This window comes from Pimephales promelas, chromosome 21, assembly GCF_988280905.1.
Source record: "Pimephales promelas chromosome 21, fPimPro1.hap1.1, whole genome shotgun sequence".
Taxonomy (NCBI): Eukaryota; Metazoa; Chordata; class Actinopteri; order Cypriniformes; family Leuciscidae; genus Pimephales; species Pimephales promelas.
Genome location: NC_142789.1, coordinates 17,037,389 through 17,058,677, shown reverse-complemented (window position 1 = coordinate 17,058,677; position 21,289 = coordinate 17,037,389). Strand labels below are relative to the sequence as shown.

General features: G+C 35.9%; 1 protein-coding gene across 7 annotated transcripts in view; it reads right to left on the bottom strand.

Moving 5' to 3' along the window:
• cadpsa (calcium dependent secretion activator a) overlaps positions 1-21,289 on the bottom strand; it is a 127,975-nt gene that overhangs the window by 53,355 nt on the left and 53,331 nt on the right. For all 7 annotated transcript variants that reach the window (XM_089125199.1, XM_039673501.2, XM_089125195.1 and 4 more), the window contains exons 8-14: positions 21,160-21,271; positions 19,910-20,046; positions 16,762-16,828; positions 13,174-13,282; positions 11,222-11,434; positions 3,622-3,758; positions 3,318-3,505 (exon numbers count right to left, since the gene is read on the bottom strand). In XM_089125199.1, the coding sequence (XP_088981325.1) occupies positions 3,318-3,505; positions 3,622-3,758; positions 11,222-11,434; positions 13,174-13,282; positions 16,762-16,828; positions 19,910-20,046; positions 21,160-21,271 (963 nt within the window). The remainder of the gene's footprint in view (positions 1-3,317; positions 3,506-3,621; positions 3,759-11,221; positions 11,435-13,173; positions 13,283-16,761; positions 16,829-19,909; positions 20,047-21,159; positions 21,272-21,289) is intronic.

Here is a 21,289-nt window from a genome sequence, read left to right as displayed (position 1 = left end):
TAAAAGGGACAATAGGTGATATTTTTAGAGATCATTGCCCAGAATCGATCTGTAAGATGGGCAAAACCACCGTGCATTGTAAACCAGATGCTTAAACAACATACTGTAGTGTTTGCAAATAATCAATGCTGTCCGTGGGTGCAATCCCTAGTGTATATGCCTAAATGTGTATCTGTGTGTCATCTCCTCCTCAGGCAAGGCTTTTTGGAAGGGCCTAAACTCAGTACCCTTCCCTGTCATGTCCATGTTCATATAAAGAGTCCTCCGAAATACAAAGACTACAGGTAGTCTACCACTCACAGGTTTCTTATTGTGAGAGAGAGAGGCTGTGGGAAACAGTTCACCTGATACGTCAGTGCCACTCCTAAACTTATTAGCCAAATTACCATGATGCCAATCATCACTTACGTTTTTAAAAACTGAAATGAAAACACATGTTTCACCATGCTGTTCATGTAATTGATCTCTAGATTTGAGAATCATACGAGACATGTAAACCTTTCACTGTCTCTCACATCTAACTGACGCATACTACAACGGAAGCTTTTAAGGTATTTTTGAGAACAAGAAGAGGCAACCCGGTCACTGATCACCTCCCCACCCCCCACAGAGAGATGGACCCCGTCTGGTGGTCCCCTCTGAAATCCCTGCCCCCCACACTCTTGCTTTTTCCCTGCTGTCCTTCAGCATGCGCTGGGCTGACATGGGGAGTGGACTGATGAGGAGTGTGTCATGTCTCCTGCTCCTCAAACCGCTGTCACTGCGACCCGTGCCTCCACTGTCACATACACTCTGCTCACAACCCTCCTTCCGTCTACCATGTCACAAACGATAAGGAGCCGGACCCTTTGGTAACGGGTGCGTGTGTTTGTGTGTGTGTTAAACTGCGTGCAGGTGACATACGTCATCTGTGAGTGTGTTTCTGTTCTAGCTGTGTGTCACAACAAAACTGATTGATAAAAGACGGACCAGCAGAAAAAAAAAAAAACTTCACTCTGTCAAAAAAGGAAAATAAAACAAAGAAACCACAAAAACGAAACTACAAACAAAAAAACACACAAAAACCACACAACACAAAACAACAAAAACAACCTGAAAAAAACACAGAACAACACAATACTACAAAAAAATTCAAACAACCAAAAAAATAAAAAATACAAAAAAAAAACTAAACAAAACTACAAAAACAACAACAACAACAACAACAACAAAATCCTATCACTAGTATTACCATGCTTTTGGACACTGGACCATGGTATTGTTATTATTGAATATGTACCATCCATGGTAATATCCAGATATTCTTTAAAGCATTTACACTACTGTAGATAGATTATAACTGATAGATTATTATGTCAATCATGCAATACCAAGATATCTAAAATGCCATTGTATTGCAAATACTGTACTATGGTACTTTTAATGTGTCGTGATAAGCAATTGAACAAGAGCATTTATGCCATTTCATATCCTTCAAAAAACACTACATGATAACATCATGCATATTCATAACAGTGTGCTATGAGACTAATAAGGTTATCCAGATAATGATATATGATAATGGTGCCGTAGTAACTTGTCAAACAACATTAGAGATCCATAATCACCATCTGTAACACTTGTAGATTATTTGGCTTCAAATATATATCAGAATAGGAATTCAATGCCAAAAGGTTCAGGTTGTGGGTCATGTCAGTTCTAAAGAGTGTGGTTGGCAGGACATGAGGTTTTGGCACAAGCAGACAGGCTGGAGCGAGGCCTTGGACAGTTTGGAAAGAGAGATGGAGAGACCTGTCATCCTGTCAGCCATGACCTTAAGGCACTATCCATAGTGTCCCTCATCTCTCTCTCTTTACCCTGCATGTATCTCACTGGTTCGACACATGTCTATCACATTCTGTTTCCCTGCCTCACCCTTACTTTTATCTCTCTCCTTCAGACAGTTCACACATACAATGATGTCCAAAAGTCTGAGATCAGTCGTTCTTCTCGGAAAATCATTTCTAGAAAGTCAATAAATACTAAAACAATTCTGAAATTTGATTAAATAATATATAAAATAAAATAATACAATATATACACACACACATATACAGTATATATATATATAAATGTTAATAAAGCTACTACTTTGTACTTTCACAAATAAGGAATATGAATAAAATGACACACAATGGAACAACTATTCTCACACACAGAAGAAAGAAGAAATAACTTATTTGCCCACTTCCCTCCCTTCCCATCCCCCATTTTCATATGTTGAGGGCGGGGCTTAACGCTAATCCACACCCAAAAGAGTGGGTTCCATTTACATTCTCACCTTTTGGAGCCTGTGAGCACCTGCGACTTAGACTCCCTTTTTCTCCAGACCTCCATGATTTTGTTCTCTTTCTTAGAGGGGGTCAAGGGCTCAGGGGGGGAGGGAAACAGAGAACTAAGCAGCTCGGTCTCTGACACGGGCCATTTTAGTAACTCAGTCACTCTTTGGCTTCATTCCACCCAACACACGCACACATACACACAGAGACATTGACAAAGGTGCACATACACAAAGGTTATCAGAAGATGGTGTGTGGGTACATGAGAAATAAAAGAAGAAGAGAAATAACATGAATCATGCATGCAAATAATAATAAAAATAAATGGAAAAAATATAAAAACAGTAATTAGCTAAATATATCTGTATAATTATTGATTTTTTGTTAAATAAATCACATAAATAAATATTTAAAAATTATGTTTAATGTTTGAATAATAAACTATATATTTAGTAAGTTTATTATATTGTAAATATATTTTATCTCAAATAAAAATACTAGAAATAACACTGAAAAACAAAATAACCACACAATAAAATCTTGTTAGAAGGGTAGTTTTGAGGACTACTGTGAACCAGGTAATGAAGCAACTTGAGTTTTTTTTAGTAAAAGCATTGAAACTGGGATTCTGGCAGAGAAGCATTATAACCTGTGACCAACCACAAGCTACGACAAGAGGAAATGGGGTTTCTATGAAACACTTTGGCAGCCAAAAAAAGAAGAAAAAAAAAACGCTCTTGGTCTTAAGTTACCTCTGTTTCTGCCCATATGTGGACAGTGGATGTACAGACAGATAAAACGGCAGAATGGTGAAGAGCGATGGAGTGATTTTAGGAGGGAGAGAATAGACAGAACTTCAGGTGAGAGTAGGATGAACGACAGAAAGAGAACATGAGAGATAAATGGTTTGAGAATTAATGTGGCTCCAAATGAGAATGAAATGAAGTGGGTGTTAATAAAGGAGTGAGAAACAGATAAAGAGTGTGAGACAGGCGTTACCTGTTGCCATGTACGTGAGAGGCGCAGAAGGCAAAGCTGTAGTGGAGTAGTGTGGGGTCGATCATGGAGCCTTTCTCTGCCCTCTCCAGCAGGTCACTCAGGTAACACAGGTGCCTGTGACACCCCCGCACCCCGTACCTGGCGCAGTACTCATCTAACACAAACACCTGGCCTGGACTGAACCAACCCTGAGGCACACAACCAGACCCAAAAGGGGAGAGGTTAGTAATGTAAAAAGAGTGATGCATGATAATACAAATAGGACTTCTGTAGCTTTAACTGAATAAAACTGAATTGAATTTACCAAGCAGGAGTATGAATCGTTGAGTCTGTGGTCCAGAGTCAACCGCTGAACCATCTCAAACAGCGAAGAGTGGTCAAAATTGCAGGGGTTAGCGGAGATGAACTCGTCCATTCCATGTTTCTGTGCTCGGTCTGCATCTGTGTGTATGTGTGCATGTTAACGTATGGAGACAGAGACAGGTTTTACAAAGCATACACATTTCAGTGTCGCAGGAGGACACACTCCCTATAGGAGTGGACTATCAGGGAAGGTAATAAAGAGTTACTTCTGCTTAATTCATTATATATTTAATTATATATGACTTAATTACGTAATTACATATTTCAAAAGAAATAATGAAATAATAAATAATAATTTTAACTCTATAACAACAACATCGCACTTTTTCTTTTCTTTTTTTTCTTTTTTTTTTTTGACAGCCTTATATTGAGAGAGAAATAATTAACCATTTACAAGTTACTGGACTACAGTGAGCAATTATGATAAAGTGAACAATTCTAATTATGCTATTTTTTTAACCCTTTTTTCCTTATCAGTGCAAAAGAGACTTGAATTACTCTTTTGCCTTACAAAATGTTGATTTTGATTTTACATATATGTGTTGTGCATCATTAGATCCTGTTAAGTTTCTATTTTTTGTGTATACTCACAATAAAACAAAGTGTTCTGCTTTTTGTCACATAAAGAAAAAAAAAAAACAATTTTGCCTTCTCTCTGTCAGTGAAGTTCATTCTGAAACACGTCCGTAAATGAACTGTAACTAAGTAAATACTTGTTACAGAAATGACAATAAGCTGAAATTCTCTTCTTTTAAATAAAGTAATTTATATAAAAAACAAATATTCTCAGTTTATGTAATCTGTACGAACAGAGAGAGATGCAGTCTTTATATATATATATATATATATATATATATATATATATATATATATAAAGACTGCATCGCTTTCTGTTCGTAGAGTTTTTACGAACAGGACAATCAGGCAAACAAAAACTTGCCTGACTAAAAAGACCCGCATAATGAGCCTTTCATTCAGGTGCGTCACACAAAAAAATATATACATATAAAAATGTTTAAATGTATAAAAAAATGTTTTTCAAAATTTAAAACAATCTATTGTTTTATGTGAATGATTAGGCAGAATGATTGTTGAAGCAAAACCTCTAAGCGAAAACATCCATTAATCAAATGTCTTGTGGACAGATATTTTGTATGTGATTTGTGGTCTTATTTCAGAAACTTTAATTTATTTATTTTTTATAACCATGCATAAACAATATTCTCTCAAAAATACAAACATGTACATATACGTTGCTCACATATTATGGTAGCCCTGTTTGGGCTAAATAGAGTGTAATTTCACCTGTGCCATTAATATGTTTATAAGCAACTGAAAAAAGCATAAATGTCAAGGCATGTCAAAACATCTCAAGGACCCCGAAAACACCTTAGACCTCAGATAAGAGGGTTAAATATATATTGTTTTTTTTGGGATGTTTGCCGAACTCTTGATTGACACTGATCTTTACCCCTAAACATCATGTAAACAGGTTCAACAGGACAATCAGGCTAACAAAAACTTGCCTGACTAAAATGACTAGTCTAGTAAGAGAAACAGGGCAGAATTGCTGCTTGTTGATATCAAGCATTGATTGTGTGTAATATATTTGTAAAATCCAGTTTCTACACGTGTATATATCCTTTCATTCTATACGAATCCATATGGAATCATTGAACAAGCTATTGGGATGGCTTATTTAACCTTTTTAATTAATAAATGATCAATTCACTGCCAAATTGCATCAAACTATATGCCAACATGGTTATATTATTGGCTAGTATTTCCCCCAAGTATTATTTTCTGATTTGGCTTGGTAATCCTGCAGGACCTGTCTGAGCCAGTGTTCCTAAGCAAACAACAACTCCAGGTTGACGCTTTCCCCTCCCTCTCCATTCATTCCTCTGTCCGCAGGCCTCTGCCCCCCCACTACCCCTCAGGGCAGCCCTAATTAAAGAAACCCAGGGCCTCTAAACCCCCCTACCCTCACCATCTATTGTCCATTAAAAAGACTAAATAAATTCAACAACACATTTTCGCTTTCCTCTGCAGTCGGTAAGCTTAGGTATTACATCTGGGCCTGCACAAATAAGCAGGGCCGTTTCTTAATCCTGCCACTGGTCAGGGGCTATTCTTATTCTAATACTCCGTTCCTGCCAAAGGCTTTAGAGCTTCACTGTATGATTGAGCCATTCAACAGACACCTCCTTCAGAGCGTCGCTGGTTTACATGTTAAATCAAGAACAAGACTTGCTAACAATGATTGCTTAGTTGTATAATAGAGGATAAGTTGTGTTTTAGGCTTACAGTATATGCCTTTCCAAATTTGGCTTAACTCATTGTTTATAAGTAGAATATTTTTGGTATCCCTTACAATTTCTTTCATTAATAACCTTAAATGGATAGTCCATACCCAAAATTAAAAGGTTACATTTTATATTTTTTTAAAAATTAAGGAAAAAAAATGCATATATGTTTGGAACATGAGGGTGTTTAATTAACGAATATTTTCCTTTTTGACGGCTATTCATTTATCATATAATATTATGCCCTAAAAGTTCAGTAGAGGGAAATTTCTTGAATTTCACAGCATTAAAGAATATTAAAGACTGATTGATTGAATGATTGATATTCTTCCACAACTTATCACCATCTGTCAGAGCGGGGGGCAATTACAACAAGGAGAAATAATATTGTTTTTATTTATTATTATTATAATTTCACTCTAATGCTAAAACTCTGCAAGACAATTACGTTATAAATTAAAATAAAATATAAAATAGCATCACTGTCAGGCAGAAACCTTCTATATAATTTCTTTATTTTTTTATAAATCTATAATATTGGTCACCCTTTACATCTGTCAGTGGGTTTTGAAATATTAAACCTATGAAAAGTATTAAAAAGAGCCAAACCTCATAACTCCATTGGCTCCTCAAACTGTCTGTCAAACCTCATAACTCCAACCTGCCTCTATTGTGAATTAAGTGTTACTAACATTTTGTAAGTATGTTTACGAGGAGCGGAGAAGAGTGTCTTAGGCAAGCATTTGCCATCAAGTCATGGCCAATTTTGTCTTAAATAGCCTATGCATAAATCTTTTTATAACGTGAGATAGACAGAATCTCAAATAACAGAAAAAATATGCCCATATAGCTACAGCTACTCATTACTCAACATAATGCGATGGACTTACAGCCTCAGATACGACCCAAAAACGTATTTAGTCTATTTCACAATATGAGATAAATCGGACTCTGCCATTTGTGTTGCATTTTTGTCTGTCCATGGCATTATAAGATATTCATACATGAAGTTGAAGCCAAATGAACTACTGAAATCAGCCACAGGTCAAAAAGGTGACATCGTGTCACTCTCCTAAGTCTTAATATGAGCATGTCATATCTCTTTGACACTGGAATTGAGGGGAAGGTCTCTGGACATTAACAAACAATGACATTAGTCGGCTCTGTCCGAGCGGGGCACAGGAGAAATGACACTGATTGATGGATTCTTTTCATTTATAGATCTCCTCTCATGGAGAGTCCGAAGAGCAGAGCATTTGGGGCTATTTAGTGCTTGTGTTTTTTTATTTTATTTTTTTTTTTGGTTCTGTCCGTGTGCCTGTACAAACACACACAATGGACGGATTGGGAGTCTGAGATTCGGCCCTGGGCTGACAAGAGCTGAAGGGGCCAACTGCCAGGACGGGCATTTCTCTGTGAGTGAGGAATGGACAGAGGGAGTAAAGGAAGAGAAGGGATGGAGAAAGGGGTGACAGCAGAGACATACTTTATTAAGTGGTTTCTAATTTAATCTGCTCCTGAACTTGATTTCCAACAATATCAGGCCTGCAGACAAGTCCATTCGTGAGCCTCTCTCAGAGCCCGGCGCTATTTCAGTCCTTATCACACTGGATTAGAAGAGCCTGGACTCTGGCTGACATCCAACATCAATCACTGTTTTCTTTGTTTTAGAATAATGAAGCAGTGAATGAGTTGAAAGACTTACAATATTTTTTTTATTTCTATTAAATTATTAGGGGGATGAGATTGTGTTGCAGGTCAGTTTCCAACCATAGGTTCCAACCTATATTGTTGTTGTTGTTGTTGTTGTTGTTAAATGATAAAACTTGAGGCTTTATACACTGGGTGTGATGCATAGTTAAATAATAGTAGTAATAATAATAATAATAATAATAAAAACAATATCAGATACTAAATCATAATATTAATGATGATGATGATGATGATGATGAAGATAAACCAGTGGATTTATTATTACTGTTACAGTTTTTGTTGTTGTTAAATGATAAACATTGAGGCTTTCTACACTGGGTGTAAGCCATGGTTAAAATAATAAAAATAATAAAAATAATAGTAAAAATAATGCATTAACAAACAATACCCAAATTATTATAAAATAAAAAAATAAAATACCAGTGCATTCATTTATTATTATTATTATTATTGTTGTTGTTGTTGTAAAATTATATACCTCGAACCCAGGGATAAAATGGTAATAATACACTCTAAAAAATGCTGGGTTGTTTTAACCCAATTTTGGGTAAAATAAGGACAAACCCAGCCATTGGGTTACATTTTTAAATTACATTTGTAACCCAATGGCTGGGTTTGTCCATATTTTACCCAAAATTGGGTTAAAACAACCCAGCATTTTTAATAATGGTAACTTGGTCAGAAGAACAAAACAAACAATACCCAAATCATTATAAAAATAAAATAAAAATAAATAATATAATAAAAAAAAATAATTTAACAATTAAATAATTTAATAAAATAAAATAAAATACCCACTGGTGCATTCATTTATTATTATTATTATTATTAGACCTCTGTATTCTCAAAGTATCACTGATTTTAGGTTGTCTCCCCCTAAATCTCCATTTGCTTTGATTTAACAACCAGCAGACAAGAGAAGGAGTTTTAGCATTTTTCCAGGTGAAGAAAGAAAGTTAGTCTGAAACTGTTAGTAGTTCTACAGGGAAACAAAACAGACATGAAAGACATGAAAAGGGCCACTATTTGTTAAATGTGTCAGTATACGTGTGTGGCAAAAGGGCAGTTGAGGCAAATTTGTGTCAGTTTATCATTCAATAAAGACTCTATAAAATCACCTACTAATCATTTCTATATTCAAGCTACATATTTGCCAACTCTCCTTTCAAAATAAATTCGTAAAAATCACAGAATGAATAAATTGTGTGAGTCCACTGCTTTAAGGACAACACAAAATCTTTTAGAGACCATTTGAGAACAAACAGCCAATGTTTCCGATGGCATCCTAATCCCCCACATTTAAAACTGCAACCACAACAATTTAATTTGACGCTGTCGTAAGGTTAAGAAAAAAAAATGAAAACACTGGTGGCAATACTTTCTACAGATGAGAGAAGCTGGTGTGAACTAGCAAGTAGTTATTTGGTAACATTCCACTGATAGCTTCCAGAAATAATCAGGGTGAAGATGCACTGTTTTATTCATAGCATGTCACTCTTAACATGGTAATTACCAGCTGCTGAGGGGTGCAGAGCACGCCAGTGGTTTCACACAATTCAATAAATCAACAACTACAATAGAGAAAATCACTATAATTATATCATTTACCAAATTCTCCATTTGGTCGGAAATCTTTATTGTTAAATAAAGGCAACTGCTGTGGATTTCATCCAACAATAACAATAAAGCTTTTTTTTTTTTATGTGAAACTCTGCTTTGATTTGAGCAGCCGCTGACTCAAAGAAGCCGTGTTGAGAGAAGGCAAATATGCAACTGCTAATCCGAGCAATTTCAAAAAGAAAATTACACATGCAGTCGTATTTGAGACCTAATAAAGTAAAATGGAGGGTGATTTGAGGAAAGAAGCAGAAGAAGAGGAGGAGTAATGTGAGTTTTGGAAGAGGAATAGCGAATAGCACATTGCTTGTGTCAGATAATCCAGGTTGGTTTATCTGATCTGTGCCTGCTACAGGGAAGCACTTACCCTTCAGTCCGGCTACGAGAGAGCAGGGTAAGAGGGAACACACCAGAGTGACATATAGAGACTCGCATGAAGCAGCAGAGAGAGAGAGAATATTCCCTATACACTGAGCAAAGCATGAGAGAAGGAGGATCTGACACACTTATTCATACACACAGAGATGATTACCTGAAAAGGGGAGAAAAAGCATGAGATTATCTTTTTTTCTGTCAGAAAGAAAGAAAGAGCAAGTGTACAAGTGAAAGATGGCAAATATGCAAAAGAAAGAAAGAAAAGGGGTATAAAAAGAAAGATGAAATGTACAAGCCAAATAGGGCAAATATGCAAAAGAACAGCGAAAAAGAAAGCAAGAAAGAAATGAAAATGAAAGAAATTTGTCCATTTGATCTTTCTTTCTGTTTTTCTTCCTGAACGAGGCCAAATATGCAAAAGAAAAGTGAGTGAAAGAAAGAAAGAAAGAAAGATCAAATGTATAAGCCAAAGAGACCAAAAGAAGAGCAAAAGAAAAAGAAAAATAAGAGCAAAAGAAAAAGAAAGAAATTGGTACATTGGTACTAAAGAAAGATAAAACATGCAAGCGAATGAGGGTAAATAAGTAAAAGAAAGAAAGAAAGAAAGAAAGAAAGAAAGAAAGATCAAATGTACAAGCCAAAGAGGGCAAATATGCTAAAGAACAGCAAAGAAAGAAAGAAAGAAAGAAAGAAAGAAAGAAAGAAAGAAAGAAAGAAAGAAAGAAAGAAAGAAAGAAAGAAAGAAAGAAAGAAAGAAAGAAAGAAAGAAAGAAAGAAAGATGAAATGTTCAAACCAAATAGGGCAAATATGCAAAAGAACAGCGGAAAAAAAAGAAATGAAAATGAAAGAAATTTGTCTTTCTTTCTTTCTTTCTTTCTTTCACTCACTTTTCTTTTGCATATTTGCCTTCGTTCAGAAAGAAAGAAAGAAAGAAAGAAAGAAAGAAAGAAATAAAGAAAGAAAGAAAGAAAGAAAGAAAGAAACCTGTATATTTGATCTTTCTATTTTTTTTTCAGAACGAGGGAAAATATGCAAAAGAAATGTACGAAAAAAATGCAAAAAGGAAAGCAAAATGCAGTGAAAGAAATGTGAAAAAGTGAGAGAAACAATAGAATAAAAGAAATAAATAATAAATAAATCAAAAGAGCAATAAAAAAAACAAAGATGGCTGATTAAAATGGGCCATAGCAAAGAATATGTAATGCTGAAATGTGAGTGTGATGCAGGACGAAGGATTTCTGACAGAATCAAGAGCTGCCGATGAAAACAGAGAGTGAGATTTCTCTCCCTTTCACAACACCAGCACAGCAAGTGGTTACTCTGCACGCCACATTCATGAGCAGCTGAGGGCCACAGTGTAAAAACATCAACAACGGGAACTTATTCAACACATGCTAAAGAAACATTTCATGTGTGTGTGACTGCTGTGAAGACTGTCATTATACCTGTATGTGTGTGTGCGCGTGTGTGTGTGCCTACAAGTCAGCATGTGTGTATACATACTGTAGAGTCTGCATATTCATACTTACAGAACTGAGAGATGGGAGCATCAAGCTGTGGTGCTGTCCCTCCTTTGGCGTTGAGTTTCTGCACCTGGGTCGGGGGGATGGGTTTGTGGGACTGGCCCGTGGCGCGATACATGGCCTGAACCCACAGGATTCGATCTTGCTCATCATCACTGGCAAAGATCACAGTGTCTCCCTCCTTCACAGCGTTGAAGAACGTCCGACCTCCATCCAAACCTGCATTCAACATGGTGTTCATCGGTTATAATCAAATGAAGCGGAATGAAATAATCAAAAGTGCACTTTAAATGTGAAAACAGAGGCACTTCAAGCTATGCAGTTCTGTTGCTGAAGTTATTACAATACTTTTCACTTTATTCATTTTGGCTTAAGTTATATTCTACATATATTAATACATTTAATGTTTATTGTGGATTTAGAACAGGCCGTAAATATTTAAGGAAATATTTGACATTACAGTAATGTTAATGCATTATGCACTAAGATTAACTAACAGTGAATAATGGTATGTTTATGAGCTAAAATTAATCAAGATTAATAAATATCGATCAAGATCATAATCATTTGAATTATTATTAATCAAGATTAATAAATGGAGAAAAAAAATAATGTTAATTATTAGTTGAATACCAGCCAATACTTTACCTAATATTAATGTTTAAAATCACATTGCATACTTATAAACACATTAATCAAGACTATATATTTATTAATCAAGATGAATAAATTTTAGTTCAAATAATTATATAAAATATAAGTTATTACCAATACTAATAGTAAATTATATTAAAAAATTTAAGTAAATGCTGTAAATAAATATAGATAATTATTAGTTGCATAACAAATGGAATCTGCAACCTATGAAATCATTAAAAATTATATTTTACTTGACATTAATGTTAATGCATTATGAACTAACAGTGTATAATTGTATATTTATAAACTAAAATTAATCAAAACTATATATTTATTAATTAAGGTGAATAAATATTCACCAAGATTATAATTATATTAATTATTATAATTATTATTAATCAAGCTTGCTGTAAAAAAAAAATTATTAGTTGCATGACAACCAATACTTTAATATTAATGTTTAAAATCTTATTGTAAAAAGAACTAATTCATTTTATTGGTTTAACCTAATGTAGTAAGGTTAATTCAGGCATATTAAAAATATATATTTTACTCAAATAAAAATGTGTTGGTTACCTCACAAAACATGCTTTACAGAGTAATTGACTTAAATTGACAGATATTGTTTGATAATTGTTATAATTTATACCATTATGTGACAGTATTCAGTACACAGTGCTTGATTATACTTAAACTATCAACATATAAGACAGCCTCAAAACGATAAAACACTACAAGCTTCACTCTATAGAAGAATGATCAATATTAGATTCAGCTTTTTATGTACACTGTGCATTTTATGCAAGGATACAGAAGGTTTCAATGAAAGATAATTGATCCTAACTAGTCAATTACCTGTGTTTGTTTAACACTAATAAAATGAGTCATCTTTACCTTGGGAATGGATGTGTATAGAGATGTGTAGAAACACATGCCACCTGCTGGTCTAACAGGTACTTCTACACACCTTATTTTGCAATGCGGAAATAAGCTATTTTCTATGAACGTGAAAGACTTCCGATTCATTAGCCGCTATAGGGAAATAACAAGACAGTCAGTCTAGTTAAACAGTCAAACAAGTTGCGCTACAAACCCGTGTTATTCATTATAATAAATACAAATATTATGATAAATACCAGTTTACAATATCAAGTTTTTGTACAGCTAAAATAACCAGACGACTTCCACATTCAAGTTAAAAATGGCCCCACCTGCTCTTACGTAACAACTAAGGTGGATATATAGAACAAGTGAGGACTTTGTTAATTTTTTCTTTGTGTGATGTCACTGATTGTGTCAATCTGATTGGCTGTGGTTACCTGGCTGAGGGTCGGTGTAATCCACAGTGTATCCGTCCAGTTGGAGAAGTTCAACAGGTTCTGCTTTCTTCTCTCTGTAGCTACACATGGCAAAGGTGTATTGGCTCACCTGGAATGAATTTTGGCATATTAAACATACATACTTTCAATTATATGGATTTTTTGTGCTGCTTTTAAGGTGATATACGGGTGAGGTAGGTGATGTTTGGTAGTACACTTTTTTTGTTAAATATAAGAACAAATGTGCAGTCAAAACAAAATGTATTCAGACACCTTCAACGTTTCTCACATTATCGCAGCTTATTCACTATAGTTTAGAAAATGGTTATTTGACAAGAACTCAGAGTTACCAAATCAGTTGATATTTCACTGGTTTTGGCCATTCTTCTGTTAGTCACAAAATCAATTAAATTTAACAGTTGACAGCTATTCAACCCAAGTACACCAATTTAGCTCGACCAATTACCAAGCAATGTTTAATTTTGTTCAGTCTGTGATGTAAAAAGGCCATATTAGCAATTAAAGTAAAAACACTTAAGCAAAACATGGTCAAGTCGAAGTGTCTGAATAATTTTTGGTCCCAAATGTTTATACATTTTACTGGTAGTGCACTGTATGAAGAATTTTTGGGTATAATATGTCACAGTTTACTTTATTTTGCTTTCCACAACTATAGTGTCCTGCACCCACTAATATATATATATATATATAATATACATTTTTATAATATATAAAAATATATCTGGTGTCTGAATAATTTTTGGTTTGACTGTATGTGCACAATAAATGCGTTGTATCAAATGATTATATTTGAATCATAGTAGTTAAAGACACCTAATATAAAGTGAGACACCTTAACCCACCCTTAAACCCAACAATACAACTAAACCTGTCCCTAACTTTACCCATATCCCACATCAACAGCAGTAATAAGAGAACACAATATGTACATTGTACCTAAGAAATGATTTATTTTTTGTAAGTACATCGTAGTAAAGTGTGACCGAGACATCTACTGCAGGCCACTGATAGGGTTCAAACGGAGGGTGGCATCTCAGAGGGATCTCGTCTTGGTCACTGACTGGGTGGAGTTAGACTTGGGTTTTGTCCTGCCAATCAAACAGAACTGACAGAAGGGTGTGGGATGACACGCTGTCACTCTGGATGTGAGTCGTGCGGTTAGGTGCCAGTCATACACACGTTCTCGCACGTTCTACACACGCAGACGCGCTGCTGTCAAGACGTTCTCCGGCCCCATCCGCAGAATTACACCAATCCAGCGCCTCCGTCACCTCTGCTGAAAGTGGCAGCCCTCTCTCACTCCGACTCCGAGTGACACGATAAATTCAATGTCATGTGTGTGACGGGCACTTGGGCTGGCTTCAGGGCCCCAATCTGGCTTGGTGGCACCCAGGTGCCTTCGGGACGTCACAGGGGCGCACACGCATACACACACAACCTCCCATCAATCCGCTGAAGTTCGGGCTTGTCAGAAGCCGGAGCGGTCGCTGGTGGGGCCATTGACCCGCTGTCAAACCGACAGTTAAAGGATTTTAAATGACTTTGCTTTCTGATTACCCCTGCATGCATTTGCTCTTTTTAAATAACCTTGTTTTTGTGGATGGAGAGAGAGGAGAAAAAACGCTAGTGCGAATCGATCGCGAGAAGCAACAGTGGAAATATAAAGCCCGATTCCCCCCGCCACACGCACAACCCGAGCCCCTCCGGGTCACTCGAACGCATTACCATATTCAGACGCGTAAAGGCTGCATGCCTGAGCCAGAGCATCAGAGACGAGATGAGGGGAAAGAGGAAGAGCGCAGAGCGTCTGCCCGCTGTTTTGTCACATCGCCTACCAACCGTAAAATAATTAGACTTCAGTTTGAATCATAATGCTGGCCTTATGCTGTCAACTTACTGAGAGGGCAACACGAGCACTTAGAGGCACAAAGAAAGACGATTTGGTGGCTATGAAAGACTTATGCGGATATCGTCGTTATTTATTTGAAGTTAAGCAACGCTGAGGAAATGAAATGGCACGGAGGAGCCTTGGGGAACTCTGTCAGCACCTTTTTGTGACACCTTGCTTCAAAGCCAGCCTGTGTCAAACAGAAACCCTAAATGGTCTACATGGTGTGGTAATTATTTATGAATAATGCAACAGTGAACTCACACCCCCCGTGTAACACAAACCTCACATTAAATGCAGGGCCAATAAGAATCTGTCAATCAAACACCGGTCACTCATAGATAGATATAGATAGGACTTGGAGCATACATTTGTTTTGTGTATATATATATATATATATTTTTTTTTTCCATGCTTTTATTCAGCAAGGACGGAATTGCATCAAAATTACAGTAACAACTTTTATTTTGTTACAAAATATTTTCTTTTTTAAATAAAAATTATGTTCTTTTGAAAATTCCATTTGTCAAAAAAACAGAGAAATGATCTCATGATTTTATCATTAATGATTTTAAGAAATGTTTCTTGAGCACCAAATCAGCATTTTAGAATGATTTCTGATGGATCGTGTGACACCAGGAGTAAGGATGCTGAAAATTATCTTTAGAATAAATTACAATTACATTTTAAAACGTAATAATCATTATCTGACCCTTTGACATGTATTAGTTGATTTATTCAGGTTAAATAGTATTTTTTAAATAATTTTGAGAGAAAAATATATTGTACAATGTAGGAAATTGCTTTGCAAAATATCTAGGTTTACGGATTTTGGTTTATTTTGGATATTGAATTAATTGGTTTACCAGAGTTTTAAGTATACCATGTGTTTTGCAGGTGAAAAAAAGTAGGTGGAAGAATTAAAAAAAATATATTTTACATTTGTTCTGTGTATGTGGCATAAACATTTCATTTCGATCTAAAATCGAAATAAAACATGCAAGATGCCACATAATCTGGAGTTTACATGTGTGTTTATGTTGACATTCACATTTACAAGATGAGGACTAGATGTGTTGACGTGTGTGAACTCTGGCACAGGATTTAGCACGAGAACAACAAAAAACAACAACAAAAAAGGCAGAAAGGAACCAAACAAATAAATGGTGTGAAAACAAAACACGGACACGAAAAGCGCATTCTGGCATATTTTTTTACCCACACTGACATTCGAAAACACAAACAGGGCATCGTGTTATGTTTTTCGCTTGCATGCATGCACACAGACACACATGCGCACGCAAACACTAAGGTAAATAAACAATGTCAGTGTATTGACTGTTGTTTGTCACTTGCTGTAGCCGTAGCTTCAAGCGACTGGTGGGCGTGTGATGTGGGCTCTTTTAGCTGCGAGTGCTGGTCCTTTACTCTGTCAAGCCGCCTGTCAACTTTTAGCTTTCAGACATGTTACAACCCACCACAGAGAAGCTGACTGAACAGCAAACAATGGGGACAGAAATAAAAAAAAAGGCTCCTGCGAAGTACCTGATGCAGTGCTCGGTCAGAAAGAGCTGAGAATCTAGTCTACTTCACTGATGCAATTCTGACACATGCAATTTAAATTGTACTCGATCAAAAAATCTGAATCAGAAGGGATGGGAAGGTGAAGAAGCACATACCTGCACCAAGACAAAGAATCTCTTCTTCCATCTTTTCCACAGGTTTTTCCCAATAACCCAAAGGTATCTGTAAAGAGACGCAGAGCAGGTGTTGCATCATAGTGTCAAGATATCATGCTGGATGTGTTGTTCTTAATTTGGGTGATAATGGGCTAAATTTGCCTTTTTCTCTGATTTTCCTACACAGAATAATTTACATTTAGTAAATTACAACAGGGATGTTTTTAGATTATAAATATAGGTTAGAAATATAGTTTTATTCAATAACATTATTTATATCAACAAAATAAGTTCCAAAAAAGCAAAAATTGCATTGAGAAGATATGTTAATATGCTATAAACAGACAAAATATGTATCTGATTATTGAGGATAAAATAAGATTTTTAAAATAAAATCAAATAATTTAAGCATAGAAAATGCTACAAATACTGTATGACACTGAAAATGAACAGATAATTAAGGGTGAGCTAGTTCCCTTCAGAAAATAAAATATCTGAAATGATTTTCTTAAGTTCGAGTTATTTTTTATATATATAGCGCTTTAGACATTAGAAATTGTTTAAAGCAGCTTTATAGAAAATCATGCTGTTAGTGTTTATAATATTTTCATGCCTTTTAGTCACATTTAGAAGGTTAGATAATGCAGTTTTTGTGACAAAATAAGCAATCAAGCAGTTGAAATGTGATATATAGAATAACATACACTCAGAAAAAAAGGTCCAAAAGCTGTCACTGGGGAAATACCCTTTCAATAGGTTCACCTTTGTCCATAAAAAAAGAGTGCATATTAAATGTGTACATATTAGATTATTTTAAAGGGTGCCATCCCGCTGCAGCTTTTGTACCATTTTTTTTCTGAAAGAATGTGTGTGGGTATGTCTGTGTATTATTATTTTTTTTAAATCAAGCAGTTAAGATTTGTTAACTTTTAATCACTTGATGTGACTGAAAACAAATGTTAAAACAATTAAAAGAACACCTTCTACATAATGCAAATTTATAGAGGATGACATATTAGTCTTCTTTCAGCAGGTAGTAGAGTAAGTTGTTTTAAGACAAGCACAGAAACAGACATGGATTTTCAGATGTAGGCTCAGTGTCCCCTAATGGCCAAAACAGTATATTGCACTGATGTGCTCTGGGTACAATAATAAGCAACTGCAGAAATGCAGAGCCATAAATCACAGCAGTCTGAGGCCAGCAGTCTCAGACCAGTGTTGAGGTGGAGCTTCTTTTAGAGTGTGTTTAGTGGTTAGGTGGGGTTGGGCATTCATTAAAGTAGGCCTTATAGTTATAGTTAAGTTGGGTTAGGATTGGCATGGTATATACGATCATCATTTTGTTTCCTCTGATTTGTTTCCTGTTTTCCTCTATTACCATTTTTCCATGTGTCTTATTAATATCTTAGAATATAAAGAATAAACAGAGGTGTGAATAAACCGATACGGTGAAGCAGAACAGTAGCTATGCATAAGGTTATTCCCAGAATTATCTGTTCAAAATTGCAGATTTCGAACAGAGATGGAGACCGGTCATTATTTCATTATCTTACACAATTTTGCTAAGTAAATCTATTGTTTTAAAACAATTTGCATATTATATCTATATAAATACAAAATACAGAGATGTTTTGTTTTTAATCATAAAATATTAATATTGTACAATAAATAAAACATTGTACATGATATACTGAACAGATCTCAAGGTTTATCAGAGACCCGACCCAGGTTCGAATCCACCAATGTGTCCCTGAGCAAGACAATTAACCCCTAATTGCTCCAGAGGCGTGCAACCTCTGACATACATAGTAATTGTAAGTCGCATTGGATAAAAGCGTCAGCTAAATTAATAAATGTCAATGGTAACACATATTAATAATAATTGGTCACATTGTCCACTAGATGGAGCCATACGATCAGAATAAATTTCAGGTCACACACTCCTCATTGGACCAGACACAGATGCAGTGTCCCAATTATTTTTGAGAAGAAAATGAACATAATTTTGAGTGTGTAACAAGCTTTGGGACATAATACTTCATCCTAATTGTTTCTTTAAAGTACCGTCGCTTTGTTAAGTGGATTCTGTCATGGTTTAAACTGCTCTGTCATTCATCTCGTCACAGTTGAAATCCTCTACATTCAATCTCGTATCAGATTAAATTAGCATGTTGATCTGCCAGTCATGGGTATTTCATGGTAAGAACTCTCTTTATGTGTTTTCATAAAAGTTAACGACCAAATGTATCTTTATAAAGGTTTGCTCTAATCGCGTCTGGTGTGAACGCACCATAATGATTCTCAATCACTCAAATCCCTCGCACATCCATCATGTTTGTAGTTTTTTTAACACTTTAATTTGTGTTTGTAGTTCTACTCGAATCCTTGTCCAACAAACAAACGGTGACGGGTGATATTTACTAATTGTAACTGGAAATAGGGGTAACGTTGACTCATGGTTTTCCGGACGGCTGAAAATTTCTACTCACTGTGTTCCGGACAAGTAGAAGTAGTAATTTCTGATATATAACGCATACATTTTAACAACTATAAGCTGGGTTGGTCAGAAGCGAAAGATGATGAGGCAAAGATGACACGGATATATATAGATGTAAAGACCGTGAAGTATTTATTTATAGAATTTGCGGGAAACGGTCTAGTGTCCGTTTGCCACTGTCGCCTTGCTTTTGGCTTGCTTTGAGCTTGCTCAGTTGGGGTTATTTATTTAGTGTTTAGCAATGTTGTTGATCTGTGTTGTGCTACTTACATGTTATCACTGTGAAGCTGCTTTGATACAATCTGTATTGTGAAAAGCGCTATATAAATAAATGTGACTTGACTTGACTTGACTAGTGTCCGGAATACCGTGATGTCCGGAATACAGTGAGTCTACATTATCTTTTGAATACTCATTTCAACATACTATGATTTTGGACACACTAATTCTAATTTTGAAAACAATTAATGACAGAGGAAAGTGTTAGTGGAATGGTTTTCCTGAGTCTGTGTACATTGAATCTATTAAGTGAATGTGTTAATGTAAATTGACTTTCCATGCTAGCAGATTCCTTCAACAACAAACATTTATTGATTTATTTTAAAGCGGTACACAAGCGAAATCAAAAATGATTATACAGATGCCACTTACCCGCAGTGCTTCATGTTCTGTGGTTTGTCCATACGGACAGCCAATTTGATCTTTAGGTCGTCTGGGCAACCTTTGGCAACAGTCATTTTATGGAGCTCACACTGTTTGGGACTGTTGGGTGTTGGATGTAGCACAACCTGAAATCACATTATGACAGATACAACAATCACTGACACAATCACTGCACTATTTCTAGGCTGTCATTAAAGGAAAAGGGGACATACCAAATACTAAAGACATGCTAACTCAACTTTTCACAACTCTAGGTTATGCTAATAATATAATTAGAAATTATTTTCTTCCATATTTCGATGGTCCGGTGGACTATAACTTCATGCAGTGTCATGGCAGTGTCACAGCTCTGTCACTAAAACAAGAGAAAACCCAGACACGGGTGACAGAACTGTGACAAGATGTAGTTCAGTTGCAAATTTGGTAAGTGGAATGTTTAAATTTAAATTACAATAATGATTCATAGAAGCATTTTTATGTGTGGTCTTACTGTATTTATTACACAGCTAGCTCAAATATGGGAAAGTAAAAATAAATGTAAAAAAAGTGGGACAGTGCAGCTTTCAAGTAATATCCATTCCCACCAGTGCTCTGATTCATCGCACATCGGATCCTATTATTTTCTCTATCTCTTACTTCACTTTGAAGTAATCTATCATTTGCATAAGAGCCGACATCAGCACCTTATCTTTCTGTTTTTATATCAGTGCAGGATTATTGTTTAGAGAGAATGAGTGATAGAGAGAGGAAAAGAGAAACTCTATGCCTCATTGACTCAGCACTGGATCAAATTCATTAGAACAGCTACAGACACGCAGGGGGCCTGCTCATTTTTGAGAACTTGTTAGAGCTGATCACCTCCTGATGGCAGAACTGAGCTCAGATCAGTGCTGACTGCTTAAAGAGCTGTGTGAGTATGAGCTGTGATGATCCAGTGTGTGTAGACGTTTTTCTATCCTGGTGGGAACTTCAACCTGAACGCACACAGACCGTTGTGGACCTAAATTGAGGTCCCTATGAGGAAATAAGCTTCTTATAAATCATACAGAATGAGTTTTTTTTTTTTTTTTATGTAAAAATGCAGGAAGTTTTCTGTGACGAGTAGGTTTGGGGGCAGGGTTAGTGTAAGGGGAGAGAACATACAGTTTGTACAGTGCAAAAACCATTACAGAAGAGTCCATACAAAGATAGTGATCCAGCCCTGTGTGTCTGTGTGTGTGTGTGTGTGTGTGTCTGACCCGTCCTAGCTCTTTGTCCTCCAGTGCCAGCACTCCTGTACTCTCCGTGAAGAGTTTCACCTTTACAGCTGGAAGTGGGTGAGTGGTGGTGAAGTCTCCTTGTGTACCCCACCTAAACAGAGAGAGAGAG